Genomic DNA, 16,969 nt, shown 5'->3' with positions numbered 1-16,969 from the left:
AAAGTAAAACTGCGTACCATACGTGAGCGCGGTTGCCGCCGCGCCGCAGCTAACTTCGCGCGCCCGCTCTGACTTGTAACTCCGCGCTGATTGACTGATTACAATAATTAATTGCGGTAAAATTATTCATCAGATCGAAAAATAGTATTAGACATTTATTCTTAGATTCTTAGATTCTTAGATTCTTAGATTCCCTATCGAATGGTACTGAGCGTATGCGACACTTTTTTAACACCCTGTATAAAAAAATAGGGCTAAGTTAGTAAAAATATTTTAGTAAAAAAGTTTAGTTAGCAAAAAATTATTTTTACATATATAGTTTCCATTTTATATCTTATGTATATCTCTGTATATATTTTTAGTATTAATAAAGATAGAAACACCAAAAAGAAAGATATATATATATATAGCATTAAAAATATATAAACAAGAGTGAGAGTAAGATTTTATTTCTTAATCATTTAGATATTATTTTATTATACATTCCCAATTTATGTATTACAATATTTGAATTGATTATATAACATATAAATGTTAATATCACTTACCATTAACAAAATCCTCTGTTGAACTCTCAATCTTAAAAGTAATATCACGGCTGTAATTAATGTCACTTAATTCGATTAGAAACAAACAGAAAAGATGAAATTGAACTAATTCGAAAATAAAAAGTATATATTTAAATAAAAATATTAATAAGACATGTTTATTAAAGTTATTAAAAGTATTATAATTTATGGGTCGAAATATAATCTTTACTATTATTAAAGTTCAGAATAATAAAAAAATTATTTATGCTTAAAAAATAACTTTCAAAGATATTTTTCTTCAAAAAATTATCTTTTATCTATAAATAATAAAAAAACAAAATATGTAGGAACAAAAGGAGTATGATTCATATATTTCTATAAGCAGGATTTATTTTATGGCAAATATTTTAAATTATAAATCCTCACTGAATTGATGAATTTTTAAATATATATATAAATTTTTTTTATAAGTGTATATTATGTTTATACTTCATAAAAACATGAAAAATGCTTATTTCTAAGGTCTTTAAAATAAACTGTTCCTAAATTGGGGACCAGTTTATTTTAAATAAAAGTTTCGTATAAATTTTTACAATATATATATATATATATATATACAAAAGCATAATAATTATATGCTTGGCAATAATTATATACATATTATAACTATTTTATAGTATAATTCGGGATAAATAAAATCATAATAACATAAATTACTGCGTTCTCTAATTTTATATATATATATATATATATATATATATATATATATATATATAAAATCTCTCTTACAAACTATGGCCGGTATTCATATTTAAAATCTTCGTCCGATCTTATATTTAGGCCGGGTTTACAATAGATGTAATAAGCTCTAAGCCTTAAGAAATTGATCAATCACAGTCAATTATTCCCCTCATTCTTGACTGTGATTGGTGAATTTTTTAAAGCTTAGAGCTTACTCACCTGTTGTAGATCTGGCCTAAGGCTAATATACAACAGATGTAGTAAGCTCTAAACTTTAAGAAATTCACCAATCACAATCAAGAATGAGGGGAATAATTGACTGTGATTGATCAATTTCTTAAGGCTTAGAGCTTACTACATCTATTGTAGACCCGGCCTTAGACAATCTTAAATATAAGATCGAACTATGAATACCGGCCTATAGCGGGAAGCACACACTTTTACATAGGCGCATAAGCGTAAGCATAATAATCTTGATTGGTCTATAAACGTATGCATAAAAAATTCAACCAATCAAATTTCCTATGTATATATGCTTATGTGCTTATGCAAAAGTGTGTGTTCCCCGCTTATATCTTCGCACCGCCGCCATGTTGGATTGTGACGTCAGAGGCGAGGAAACACGCTGAAAATTATTAGATGCTATTTTTAAATGAAAAAATATTTTGATGAAATACTATTTCAGGTAGGGCTTTAGCACACTTTTAAAATACCTCGAAAATTACTTTTCTTTTGACAGTTATTAATCAACAATGTGTCATGTAGAATGACTGCGCATATGTGCAAGGACCAGACAGACTGGGCCTCATATTACAGTCATTTTACAACTGTTAATATTTATTATAAAGGGAAAAGGCTAGTTTTTGAGGTATTTTAAAAGCGTGTTGAAGTCATCTGAAGCTGTGTCATCGAAATATTTTTTTATTTCGAAATGACATCTAAGAATTTTTAGCGTGTTTTCTCGCCTGTACGACGTCACATGGTCGGCGAGAGCCCAAGAGCCTTATTAGCCCATTCCCTACTTTAATTTTTAAAGTATAAGATATATAAAATCTTTTTTCGTTTTATCATTAAATATCTCTACAAGATTCAAACTTAAATTCCTTATATATATAATGTTCTTCAGATTTTGTCCAAATTAGATCAAGTTATGATCGATACAGATTTTAGCGATCCAACTTGAAAGTTTTTAAGCAACAGTGGCGTTTTGCTTAAAGCTTTGAAGATGAGACTTCTGCATCCTAATAGGCTTATTGGGCGCGGTAAGGAGTTTGCTCCAGACGCGACAGGTTTTGCTAGACCATACCCACATGCCGGAAGTGACGCCGATCACGAGAGACAAGAAGAGCCTGAGAAGAGTGATCTCAAGACCGGCGGCCTGATAGATCGGACCTGGAGCGCAGTTCTGAGCCGTACGGCAATCCAGGGCGGCGAGTAGCGCCAATTTTCGCCATCGCGGTTTTACCGAGGCTTCGTGCAGCACGCAGATCAGACCGCCCAGCGCTGGCAACGCGTATAACAGTGCGAAGATACCTAGCCGCGTCATCAAACGTTCTAGCTTGGTTGCGCTGCGTCCGGCGCAACGTACAGCCCTTCGCACGCGGACCAGAGCACTTCCAGCGATACCACCAAGCACGCAGCCCAGCAATAGCAGTATGGCGTGCGGCATCACTTCCAACCATAATGCCGATTCATCAGAGATCTGACACAATCCGGTTAATTCGTCCGCTACCACGTTGCGCGATAGCAAACTTCCTGTATAGAGAAATAAGATATACTCAAAAATTTGCAGAGAAATTGCTACAATATGCAGGCTGTTCCTTTTGACAGTCAAATATCTCGAAATGAGGATTTAAGAAAAATATATCAGACAAAAATTATAGAATTTCAAGAAGGGGAATATAACATTGTGACTTATTGGAATAAAATTTTTCAAGATTATTTAAAAGTTAATTTAGTTCTTTTAAATGGAATACTTAATTTTTTTCTGATTATATTCAGAAAAACCTTCATAATTGTATTGTGCTCGATAAAATAGGTATGCGTTGTACATAGAAAAAAAAATTATCTCAGACTAAAAAGTCTTACCTCCTGTAAGGAATATCGGAAAAATCCATGCGGCCGCGTGAAGATAGGATGAAATGTTGTGAAGAGCTTCGCTGCTCCACTCATTCTTGGCACTCAGAAGCCAGCAACCACATAGCACTGCCCACCATGTGTTACTAGCTAATCCCAAATAGTACCTGACCAACCACCAGATAGTACAGGGAGCACTCTTCAAAGCATCGCGTATCTACTCAGATAGATAAATCGAAATATAAAAAAAATATCAAAATTTTATTACATATTGAAAGAAATCTATATCCATACTTACTGGAACATAACTTGGTCCATCAATCTGATTGACGCAGCTGATCTTTTCAGCACCAACCGCACCCCGAATAATAAAAGCCGCTGAAAGGAGATTATAGCAGAGCGCCAGGAAAACTATTGGCCTTTCGGGATAACGAAATCTGGATGGCTCGATCCAGAAAGTTAACAATGTGAAGAGCGTCGACAGGAAACATAACCACGCCCAACCGGTCATCCAACGCTCAGCGAATCTCTTATCTTCTGAGCGATAATATGCATCGGTGCCGCAACGTGGTGCACAAAAAATCTGAAATACAGAGCAGCAAGAAATTACAAAAATATATATATTTTTATTATTATCACTCTTGTTTGGTCATCTAATCATTTTTAATTATGCACTTAAATCCTAACCATTTCTGCATCAGGTATCTGCACAAAATGAGGTGGACATTGATGTTGCTGCTGTTGTATTCGCGTAGAAGTCTTCAATTGTTCATGCATCGCTGGCCATTGCGGTTGAATAATTGGCAATGTCGGTGAATTAGTGTCGTCTAACGTTTCGTCCGGTGGTTGCACGCACAGTGTGTTTCCTATAATATAATATAAGAGTGTTAATTAGGGAGAGAGACCAATTTGAATAATAACATTAAATTTCGGTGTTTTTTAATTAATGACAATGATGACTCGATGATAAATAGATTCTTACCACGATCAAGGAAACGGTCGCAATCCAACATGTGTGGCCACGGCAACGTGAGACTGGTTAAAGCCGGCTCGCAGTCTCTTCTTACGGAAAGACAAAGAGACTTGCACGCCGGTATTTGCATAGCTACATGCTCTGAGCAAACTGGGACGAAGACGGCACATAAGAAAAGCCTAAGGTGTCTCGAACAGTTGTAATGGACCAGTGGCATAAATGTCGTCAGCTGTAAGTAACACGATTAGAAGGACGATGAGAATATGTATGACATGAAAAGTACATATGGATTTTGTATATTTTTTCTCCTATAGTTTGATTACAATTATACCATCTATATGTTTGCCAATTCATTAACATATATGTAAGCCCGAGTTATAATATTCCACTCAAAAAAATGTTTTGCAGATGTAGGTAGATTTCTAATTGTTGCAACAAAAATTTATCGCTATTTTTTGTATCTAATAGAATATCATTTGTCACAGAAAGAATTTATAGCAGTTTAAATTCTAGCAATATCTGCTAGAAAATTTTAATCCTATTGCTAAATATTAATCACTGTATTGGATAAATATGAATTTCAATACTACAGCTAGAACAATTTTTGTGAAAAATATAGCTGTTAATTATAACTGTTAGCAAGATAATATATCAATTTTATAGATATCACAGCCAACTTATTTTTGTAGCTACAGCTAAAAAATTACTCATATATCAATATATTATAAATATCATAGCTAACTTAGTTTTGTAGCTACAACTAAATTAATAACTAAATAAAAATAAATTAATTGTAATAGTAATAATACACGGAAGAAATTTTACATTAAAAATTACTATAACTTAAGTTAAAGTTCTATGTAAAACTAAAAATTACATTAATTGACAGTTAATTTTTAGTTTTACATATACTATGTCATACTGACTTTAACTTATATAGAATTGGGTCTGATGGCCCACAACTATTACACACCATAGTAATTTTTAATGTAAAATTTCCTCCGTGTATTATTACTATTACAATTAATTTATTTTTATTTAGTTATTAATTTAGTTGTAGTTACAAAACTGAATCAGCATCGGCGGATCGGAGCAGACTTACACGTATGACAGTAGTTGCACGCGTGACAGTTGAACGCAAGACAGTTAAATCAAGTTACATAGATTAAGTGCATTATACAAACTATATTAAGTGTCAAGATTATATATTTATTTGTCTCTCGCTGCTAATTTTTTCTGTGTATCACAGCCAAACTTTCTAACAAATATGTTTGATCTTAACACAGTTAGGTCACTAAGATAGGTGCCACAGAAAAACTTTCTTCCTAAATTTCACAAATAGCTCAGATGTAAATTCTGTCTGTCAGTTAGATTGATTACGTGCAAAATATACATGATTTGCAATATGTGCTAATCATTTGTCTACTTTAGTTAATTTTTTTGCACCTAAAAAATTTTTGCTATAGTTACAAAACCATTTTTTTGAATATCAGATATTAAAAGTGCTTCAATCTCCAAAACAAACTAACAATAAACTAAATGCTTGAGACAAGTGAAGTTAGCCCTTCATTAGAATTTGTCATTCTCTTCTCTCCACTTATGCCTGTGGAACAACTTTCTAAGATTGTATTATATGAAATGTATCATTTTTTGACAACAATCGCATATTAGAACGTTACGTTCTAAAAATTTATTGACATCCATTTTATTTTTAAGATCTGTGATTATTGAAATTAATATTAACTAAAAATTATATATTTATTATAATACAGATAATGGTCTATCATTGGGAAACGTTGAACCAATATCTAGAATTTAGATAGTTGAGACGTATGTCTAATATATTGGGCCAATGTTTTTGTACGATCATATCATTTTACAATTTTTGGTGCAATGTTGGCTAAATGCAAAATACAACATTTTATCAAACATTGGCCATCGATAAACCAGCGTGACGCCACCAACATCGGTCTACATTGTTATTTCAGAACATCGGATCGACATAATAAACATTGACCAATCAATATAGATCTAATATATAAAACCGCAATGTTTATGTGCTGCTCGGGTTTGATAGTTATTCATTCTCTGCATTCCCGCCCTGTTTCTAATTTTGTTTAAAATTTTGGTAAATCTCCTTATTTTTTTTTCTATAACCTTTCGTATAATGGCATTTTTACAACGTCTGACCTATATATATATATATATGTCATATACGAAAGGTTATGAAAAAAAAAAATAAAATTTACCAAAATTTTAAACAAAATTAGAAACAGGACGGGAATGCAGAGAATGAATAACTATCAAACCCGAGCAGCACATAAACATTGCGGTTTTATATATTGAATCTATATTGATTGGTCAATGTTTATTATGTCGATCCGATGTTCCGAATATATATATATATGTGTGTGTGTATGAATAAGTTTCTTAAAACGGCTGAAATCGATTCGGAAGGGATTCATCTTTTTCATGTCAAAGACGTAAATTAGAGATTATAGAGAACACGATTTTTAGAATTAGTAGTTAAAGGATTTTATTGATAAGACATTTATTCGAGCTGTTTCCGCGCTTTAGCTTTTATCGGCCTGTTTTCTTTCTATAATTCTTTAAATATTTTTTTCTTTATTCCGTATATAGATTCGGAATTTTTTTTATGTACTTGGTTATAGGTTAGACTAGATTAGGTGGTGCATTTTTTAGAAAAACTTTGCTTAGGTATCTTTCCATCATTGCTTCATCTTATAAACACAGGACAAAGCCTACGACGGAGATAGAGATGGAGAGGACGAGAAGATAATGCATCCTCCGACGATGAAGCAGGGAAGGAGACTTGATTCTATGAAATATAACGAGCGATGAGCATTGGGGGGTAATTATCCCGCCCATTCTTCCCGCCTCGATCCTAATGAATCCTCGCACGTTCATGCGAGGCCCACCAAAGCCGCTTTCTTCTTCCTTCCTCTACTAGATTTGCCCATACACGAACACGATGTTGTGTTCCTCTCATCCACGATGCACCCCCCAAATTATAGCCTCATGAAATTACGTGGTAACCTGTAACGCCGAAGCCTTTCATCTCAGGCCCCGTATCGTGCTTCTCTTCTCACCAATCAAGGATTGGACCGGCCGAGAACCCGGTTCAGAGAAAAGCCTTATCTGGAAATCGCGTTCAATCATTTTTTCTGTCTTCTCGCATAAACATATACTGAATGAATTGATATGACAAAAATATTGGTTGACATAAATGTATATTTTTCTAATCTTTGCAGTAGTATTAAAAAAATTAAGGAAATAATTAATATAATTTATTTTATACAAATCTATATAATATTTTAGTTAATAATAATATGTATAATTAAACGTACACAGAAGAGAATTCAAACAACTAATATATGTCTGATATTTCAATAAAAATGTAAAAATAATTTCTATTGTTTTCTCCTAATTTACGATGATAAAATTCAACGAAATTATACTTATTATTTGACGTATAATTTGTGTAATCATTTTTTACAATTTTAGATTTCGCCTTATCTCGTGGCCTTAGAAGCGAAATAACGATTCTGAGAGAAAGAAATGTGCGTAGACCGGTTTATTCATTATTTTTTATTCTTTTTCGGCAATGACCAGAAAGAGCTGAAGTAGGAAACAACGTGTATATCTCATTTATATAGTCCCTTCAAAGAATTTTCAAAGCGGCCTTTCAAACAGACAATTCGCAACTAGAAGAAAGAAAGAGAGAACAGACGGATGACTTAACTTATTTCTTTTTTTCTCGCTTTTGTCTTTACACAGCACGATTGTTCTGTCTTGATCCGAGTCAGTGAGGCTCTTTGTAAGTTTTATGAATAACAAAATAAATTATCCAGACACAATATCAAGCTGAAAGACTTTGTGCAAAAATGCGATCAGATATATGTACATATATTTTAAGATAAAATTAGAAGTTTTCATATCTATTTTCTCATCAAGAAGTATTAATTATATAATTATATTATATCATTATATTAATTATAATATATAATAATTAAATTAATTATTATTAATCTTATAATAATTTTATAATATTTAATGTATTGTCACGTTATTTAGCAGAGTTTATATTAATTATCTTATTATCAAAATATTTATGCAGAGTGCTTTCAAAAAGTTCCCAGACTGATGCAATAAAAAATCAAATTCTACAAAAAAAAATGAAATAAAATTTTATTATTCAATTTTCTACATATATATGTGTATATATATATGCATATTTATTTATTTATTTATAGAATATTCTTTTAAAGAATATAAGTCAATAGAATATATGTATGTTATTCATTTGTAAAGCTGCTAAAAGGTCTTGGAAAACTCCTGCTGGGAAATTGTATTTTAATGCTTTATAATGGCGCGTTAAATATCGTCTTTAAATCTTTATATATAGTTATTCCCTTTCATCACCAATTTTATCTTGAGAAACATAAAAATCAACAGGTGCCAAATCTGGCCAAAAATTAGGAAACGACTTTCTTTTAAGGTTCCTAGATCCTCGCCGTGTTAGATTGTGACGTCAAAGACAAGAAAGCACACGTTGAAAATTCTTAGATGCCATTTTTAAATGGGAAAAGGTATTTCGATAAAAACATTACTTAGAGGTGGCTTTAGCATATTTTTGAAATACCTTAAAAAGACTGTTCTTTTCCCTTGACAGTCAATCAACAACCGCAAAATCAAGGTTGGGTAAGTTAATGATCTTTTTAAATTAAATTAAGTTATATAAAGGTTGGTTGCTTATAAAATTAATTTAATTAATAAGTTAAAAGTTTACATGAACAACAAATTAACTCAGTTAAGTTAAGATTAAATTAACTGAAGTTAAATCAAAAGTTAATTTTTAAAAACATTATTTATATTAAATTAGAATTTTGTTTGTTAATTCTTTTAAAATTTATAATAACAAATAAGAAAGAAATTTTGATTTTTATATAGAAATATATTTTTTAGTAATTATACATTTGATGAGAATAAATGGAAATAATTAATAATAATACTTTAATTAAAAAATAATACGTTTATAACTTAAAAACGTAAAAAACAATAATGGTATTCAAAGATAAAAAAAATTAACTTAGGAAAAAGTTAATAAGTTTAAGGTCAAAAATAACTAGTTAAAGTTAAAAATTAATATATATTTTAAATTAATTAAGCTAATTGTAAGTTAAAGGTTATTAACTTTTCAAGTTTTCAAGGAGCCAGAAGCCTTTAAAGTGTAAAATTATATTTCTTGATTAAGCTTTCATTCATAACGCTCACACAATGTACCATATATATATTATGGACGATGAATGTAGATAATCTGTGAATGTAAACAATCATATATGTTATCAACAGACTGCAAATATATGTGCTCTGTTTGTTATCACATTATTAATAAGATATTGTATCAGTTAATAGATGGTTCGCTTATACGTTGCTAAAAGGAAGATCGATGATTATTTAAAGAAAGATTGATGATTTTTATTTAAGAAAAATTGTATTTAAGAAAAGAAATGTGACAAAAAACAATTTCTTTAACCGCAATTGCTCATCTTTCTCTATGTACTTTAATTTAATGTTGACACATTAACTTACAATAGAAAGTGCAAGTATTTGTGTGCTTTATAAATGTTATGTGGTGTTATTCTTTAGTTTCTGAAATATACGACTTTGAATATAAAATAAATTTGTAATAAAAATTATATAAAATATTAATATTAAAATAAAATATAATTATAATATTAAATTTTTGATCCGCCATTTTAAATTTTATAAATCTGATTACACATTCATTAATATACCTGCGTATGTATAGTAATTAAATGATCCAAGTAATATATATACACTAATTTTTATGAAAAAAATGAGCCATTTTACTGATTTTACTTTAATCTCTGAAGATTTCTGTATTAATATAACAATATAAGCGCAAAAAATATACTTACAATTTTATGATCTAATTTTTTTCTGATACACTTCTTTAGGTTCGATCTTTCATATTTTTACAAAACTTCATTTTGTCGTAGCCTTTTGTATTACATCCTAATTAAATGTTATATCTTGTGGAAAGGTGCAAAACTGCTCGTTTCGTATTTTTTTATTATAGAATCGACATCTCGAAAATTAAACGTGCGCAATTTTTACGAGCGGATTCGTCTAATCAACAAAAATATGTACAAGAAAATATACTTAGAGAATCTTGTAATCTTTTAGTATGTCTATCATATTATATCATCAGAATTTATTTTTAAAAATCTATATAAATATTATTCCCATTTTTAGTAAATCTCTCTTTTATTTTTTCTCCCGACTGCTGCCAACCGTAGGTTGGCGAAAAGAGAGGAAGTATGCGTTTCATCGAGCCCGGATCGGTCGTGACCTTAATTCTCGATAACTACTGCATAGTTTTATATCAACTTTGGAACATAAGTTTCTTATTAATCAAGGAAGGTTTAAAGCGTATTATTATCGTTATTTATTCTATTAATAAAAAGTGAAAAATGAGTATTATTTCGTCAATACGGTCTCTCATTGGCTGCTGTGTGAACCTAAGAGGAAAAATGATTCACCAATGAGATTCGTTGTAGTATCCGGATAGGGAATGTTGGTGACATTGGTATATACATCTCGAAGTAATAATGACGGGACTGATAGGATAGGTTAGCTGTCACCTGTTGCGTGTTATTGTCAACAACAATATTAAGTGAAGTGTATTATTATGGATATATCTCAAGAAGATATAAATAAAGGAGTAAGTTTCTTCTTTTATATTTATTGTTTTTTTCTTTATTTAGAATATTGTTATTATTATTTATTTATTGTTTCTTTATTTATATGTAGGAAGAAGATACTCGCTTGAAGATATATGAAGAAGAAAACATTATTAATAATAGAAAACGAGTAAGTCTTGTTATTAATAATTAATAAAAATATATAATATAATTAATAATATAATTAATCTGTTGTAGTCATAACATGGCTATATGAATTTATATTTGTCTGCGTAGCCACTTATTTGCTATTAAATTTGCTACGTAGCCACATTGCTATAAATATCCACATATATAATTGTATAAATGTATATAGTTATTTTTTCTCTTATTTGTATATTATATAATAATTATATAATTAATTAAAAATATGTATACAAATATATTTATAGTTATACAAAGATATTAGCGCACCAATAATTATGGCAATGCAGACAAATATATTAACTTACATAGCCAATTATCTACTACAAAAGATTATTCACATATGTAATAATAATTAAGGCTATACAAATATATAAACTTACTTGTGATTACATAATGTATAAACTTATATAGCCATAAGAAAGTTAATATATTTGTCAAAGCCATAATTATAACTGCGTACAAGTTTATGTATTTGATATAAGATATTGTTGTCATCTGTCTTTGTCATCTGTCTCTCTCTATCTATCAATCTATCTATCTAGCTATTTTTTTTTATTTATCTCTCTATTTATATTATATTATATTAATTTAAAAAATTGTAGCAGAAAAATATTTGGAAAGAATATAGAACATTGCAGTCACATGGTGAGTGTATGTGTGTCTTTATTATTATTATTATTATTATATTATATACATTGTAATATATATATTACATAATAAAAACTTTTACATGTGTAGGATGAAGAAGCAGAGAGACAAAAGAATGAAGAAACAGCATAAGAACAGCAATAAATTAGAAAATAAATAAAAAAAAAAATAATAAAAAAATTAGAAAATAAAAAATAAAAAATAAAAACAAAAAAAAATAAAAAATAAAAAACAATTAGAAAATAAATAATAAAAATAATTAGAAAAAAAAAATTAGAAAATAAAAAATAAATTAGAAAATAAAAAATTAGAAAATAATAATAAAATTTTTTACAAAAAAAAAACTCCCGACTGCTGCCAACAAAGTTTTAATGTTTAAATTAGAAAATAATGTTTAAATTAGAAAATAAATAAAAAAAAATAATAAAAAAATTAGAAAATAAAAAATAAAAAACAATTAGAAATAAATAAAAAAATAAAAAACAAACAAAAATTAAAAATAATAAAAAAACAAAAAAATTATAAGTATAAAAAATAAGCTTGTAAAAGTTGGAAATAATCACACATAAATAAAGTCTGTTGTTTATTATATAATTTTTCTTATTTAAATTTATTGTTATCATACATATTTAGCGCTATATAATTTACAAAAATTTCAGATTTTTGAATTCAAAAAATTTTTTTAATTATAATTATTATTATTAATTCTACAATTTACAAGAGCAGTCGGGAGACGCCGCGCTAAATTTGAGACATATACGCACGCGCACGTTTTATGTAATAAATAGACACAAACACAAATATCGATACTCAACGGACGTTACAGTTTTTAGACGCGCGGCGTCTCCCGACTGCTCTTGTAAATTGTAGAATTAATAATAATAATTATAATTAAAAAATTTTTTGAATTCAAAAATCTGAAATTTTTGTAAATTATATAGCGCTAAATATGTATGATAACAATAAATTTAAATAAGAAAAATTATATAATAAACAACAGACTTTATTTATGTGTGATTATTTCCAACTTTTACAAGCTTATTTTTTATACTTATAATTTTTTTGTTTTTTTATTATTTTTAATTTTTGTTTTGTTTTTTATTTTTTTATTTATTTCTAATTGTTTTTTATTTTTTATTTTCTAATTTTTTTATTATTTTTTTTTATTTATTTTCTAATTTAAACATTATTTTCTAATTTAAACATTAAAACTTTGTTGGCAGCAGTCGGGAGTTTTTTTTTTGTAAAAAATTTTATTATTATTTTCTAATTTTTTTATTTTCTAATTTATTTTTTATTTTTATTTGCATAAATTTAATTTAATTATACATGTATAATATATAATTGCATATAAAATTTGTACTAAAAGTTTTAATAATTAAAAATTAAGAATTTCACAATTTTCGCCTCGATTTATCATTATTATTCCCGACTTCTCGAAAGACTTCGCATAAAAAGTACTTATCAAATCCGCATATGTATCCGTCAATGTTCTCATACGCACGCACTCGCTTCCATGTACGCCGTATACTGGGGAACGTAGCTGTTATAAAAATACGCAGTTTGCTCGTCCAGAGCTATCTCGCTTCGAGCGGCTTCAAAGGAAGCCGCCTTAATGTTATTACGATAATAAAACTGTGAACGAGCGAGAGTAAACCCCCTCCTCAACTATAAATACCTTTCTTTCCCTCATGTGTGAATGTGTATATGTATGTACATACAGGGTGTCTCATTTTAATGTTCCACCCCAAATAACTCTCTTTTTTATTTTTAATTGTAGAAGAACATGTTTCAGATAAAAGTTGTAAGTATGATTTCGAGGGTATAAGATGGCACCATTAGTTTGATTTTCAATAGTTGTTTGAGGGTCACGTGACGACACCTTCAATTTTTTAAACAAAACCACCTATTTTTTATTGCATATTCTTGTAGCTTATCTCAAAAACTTTCCAAAACCCTATAATAAAATATTTTTTCATTAAGTACTTTTTAAGTTATAAAGGTTCGAAATTGCCAATTTTTTGACATAAAATGTAAAATATTCAGTTTTCGGTAATTATATCTTATGTCTCCCTCGAAACCTGCAATTTTTGTCTGAAACATGTTCTTCTACAATCAAAAATAAAAATTATTTAGGGTGGGACATTAAAATGCGACACCCTGTATATATGTGTATTATACACGCGCATGCATTAGAGCGAATGAGCAATTTTTTCTCCACGCGGTTATTTCATGAATGAAAAATCCATTGAATCAATTCATCAATAAAATATATACAGGTATGTAAATTATTCAAAACAAAAATAAAACTAATATATAATATATACTAATCAAACTAAATAATATACACTAATAAAACTAATATACACCATTAATAAAAACAAAATAGGAAACACTTTTCATACTTAAAAATTTTTGGCTATTTTCAAACCACTGAAATTCGGCGAAAAATCATATAAATCGTAGACAAAATTTTTTTTTAATTTTGAAGCTTGAAGTTTCAATTTTAATATGCTTGGTGGTTTTTAATGTTTTTTATCTTTCTTGTTCTAAAAAATATAGATTAAACAAAATTTTAAATATATTTTGTAGATAATATATATATATATATATATATATATTATACAATATATGTTACAATTTATAGAACTTGAATTGAATTTTTCGAGAGAAATTTTTTTTATCAAGCTGCATTAATATCATAAATATATAATTTTAGGAAACTAAACAATATGCGTTCTTTTTTAAAGCATAGAACAAAGATAATTTTTTTTAATCCAATATTGCTAATTAATCAGTTGAACTAATTGTAAGATTTGATCAATCGTACTGATTATTCTATTGTAAACATTAATCGATATATTGGATAGATATATTAATAGCATTTTTTAAAATCAAAAAGCAAAAGATTGCACTATTATTATAACATGTAGGGATAGTTCGTTCAGCACAATCGCTAATTTTGATATACCAATTTAATTAATTTACGATATAAAACTATAAAGTCACCAGATGATAATTAAAAAATGGTAATAATTCAATCGACCAACTCTGGCAAATAAGTAATTTTATTGACTATTCACAACGTTTCGGCCGTATCAAGTGCTATGTTCTTAAACCAAAGTAAATCACAACTTTTTTAAAAAACAAAAATTTGATCTTAGAATATGACATGATAGTATGAAAACGAAATAACTATGAATAGTCAATAAAATTACTTATTTGCCAGAGTTGGTCGATTGAATTATTACCATTTTTTAATTAATTTAGTTTATGTGAAGGCAGATTGATTATTGTACTGAAGAAGACTAAGTAAGTCGAAACGTTTACCTTATGATGATGTAAAGAATTTAAGTTTAAATTTTAATTTATATAAGAATTTAAGTTCAATATTTACTAATAAATTTGAATTTATTTTATCACACCTATTTGTTTGCTCGTAAGTTGGTCTTATATTGTATTGTTTTAATTATTGTATAGCATTTTTTAATTTTTTTTATAATTGAGTATTTAAAAATAAATCAACAGATGCGAATTATCTTTATTTAATATCATTCGGCATAATTTCATTATTTGCAATTCAAAGTATACCTTTATTAAGAAATCTATCTCACATATATTTGTATAAATTTTTTTTACTTTACTATTCAATATATATTATCACCTTTCAAAATATTTTATAGTATTTTCTTCTGAATCACCTTATACATAAAGTTTAAGTATAAAAGAGTTTCATTTATGTAAAAAAAATTTATTTATTTTAAATTTATTTTAAAAATTCACATTCTTGCAGATATGTTATTATTACATATATGCAGAAAAAATAACATATGATCCTAAATCTATATGCACATGTACTTGTGTATGTATTCATTATGTTTTCAATTTTTGATCATTGTTTTCTATTGTATTAATCTTATTAATAAGAAAGAGAGAGGAAGATTTTGTGTTAAAAAAATAATTAATTTTTTACTTTTATTTAATAAAATTTCTTTTTTTCAATAAATAAATCGATCTTTACAAAAATAGGCAGAAATTTTCTATTATTTCGATAAATTATTCGAGTCTATTTATCGTGTTTTTATGGTATAAAAATTTTTTTCAAAAAAATATTTTCTACCCCTTTTAATATATTCCATTCTAAAAGAGAAAAAATAGCGAAAATTTTAGGAATTAAAATTATTATTACCCATACGCGGCACAGGATCTTGCAGCAATATGGCAGCAATAGCAATATTGCAATCTTGCATATTGCGATCCAATATTACAGCAATAGTAAATATTGCAATTTTGCATATTGTGATGCAATATTGCAGTAATATTGCAATCTTGCATATTGCAATGCAATATTCCCTAACAGTACACATCCCGAAGACGTTCAGAGAACATCCTGAGGATGTTCCAATGTCCTCTGGATATCCTCTGAATGTCTTTCGGATATGATGAGCTATTAGGGTTGCAGCAATATTGCTGAAATATATAAATATGAAATATTGCTGCAATAATGTGATAACAAAATGTTGCAGCAACTTTATAAAAATAAACTGGTATATTTTTACAAAAATTATACATACAAAAATAATATAATATATTAATTTGTGTGTGTATATATGCATTTGCAAATTTTTTAATAATTTAACAAAATTAAAATTTTTATTATATACCCCTCGTTCAGCTTGTCGCTGATCCTCATGGTCCATAAAATTCGGCATCGCCGTCAAATTATAACGTAGCCCCCGACAAAAGGATACGCTGAGTTTTTCGCATTTCGGCTCGGTCCTAGCATGTCCATGATTGATACTCCATCCTTGGCCCGGACCCAATACCGCCGATAGAATGAGCATCATCGCCACGAGCGATATCATTTTTAATGTCGATGACATTCACATCTTATTCCACACAAAATGTATGTATAAATAATAATAATAATAATACACAGACACACATATATATATATATATATAAAATTTGTCCATGGAATTTTGTACTCGACGCTCGCGATAAAGGACTCGCATTCCCGCGGAACACAAAACACATCACCGACCCACCGCGTCCATTCACATCAA

At 28.4% G+C, this 16,969-nt stretch overlaps 2 protein-coding genes and 1 long non-coding RNA gene across 5 annotated transcripts in view; 2 read left to right on the top strand and 1 right to left on the bottom strand.

Moving 5' to 3' along the window:
• Nucleotides 1-3,913, top strand: part of LOC114945872 (uncharacterized) — a 23,688-nt gene extending 19,775 nt beyond the window's left edge. The window contains exon 6 of the mRNA XM_085489892.1: nucleotides 3,696-3,913. The gene's annotated coding sequence lies outside the window, so the exon portion shown is untranslated. The remainder of the gene's footprint in view (nucleotides 1-3,695) is intronic.
• Nucleotides 1,204-16,969, bottom strand: LOC114945871 (frizzled-9-like). 3 transcript variants are annotated; one of them, XM_029322209.2, is made up of 6 exons: nucleotides 16,568-16,969; nucleotides 4,330-4,549; nucleotides 4,035-4,213; nucleotides 3,646-3,930; nucleotides 3,360-3,564; nucleotides 1,204-3,026 (listed from the first exon to the last, which is right to left on the bottom strand). In XM_029322209.2, exons 1-6 carry the CDS (start codon nucleotides 16,784-16,786, stop codon nucleotides 2,461-2,463), a joined length of 1,674 nt encoding a protein of 557 aa, XP_029178042.1. In that variant the 5' UTR covers nucleotides 16,787-16,969; the 3' UTR covers nucleotides 1,204-2,460. The 3 variants fall into 3 exon arrangements, with proteins under 3 accessions (XP_029178042.1, XP_029178044.1, XP_029178043.1); XM_029322211.2 differs by lacking the exon at nucleotides 16,568-16,969 and adding an exon at nucleotides 13,365-13,471; XM_029322210.2 differs by lacking the exon at nucleotides 16,568-16,969 and adding an exon at nucleotides 5,423-6,357.
• LOC146719653 (uncharacterized) lies at nucleotides 10,617-12,066 on the top strand. Its single transcript, XR_014926447.1, has 4 exons — nucleotides 10,617-11,089; nucleotides 11,179-11,238; nucleotides 11,858-11,906; nucleotides 11,994-12,066. It is a non-coding gene; the product is annotated as an uncharacterized LOC146719653 (long non-coding RNA).

Source organism: Nylanderia fulva, unplaced genomic scaffold, assembly GCF_048542155.1.
Source record: "Nylanderia fulva isolate GAGA-0341 unplaced genomic scaffold, ASM4854215v1 Scaffold90, whole genome shotgun sequence".
NCBI classification, from domain to species: domain Eukaryota; kingdom Metazoa; phylum Arthropoda; class Insecta; order Hymenoptera; family Formicidae; genus Nylanderia; species Nylanderia fulva.
The sequence above is the reverse complement of the archived record's forward strand: the minus strand, read 5'-3'. Positions and strand labels throughout refer to the sequence as shown.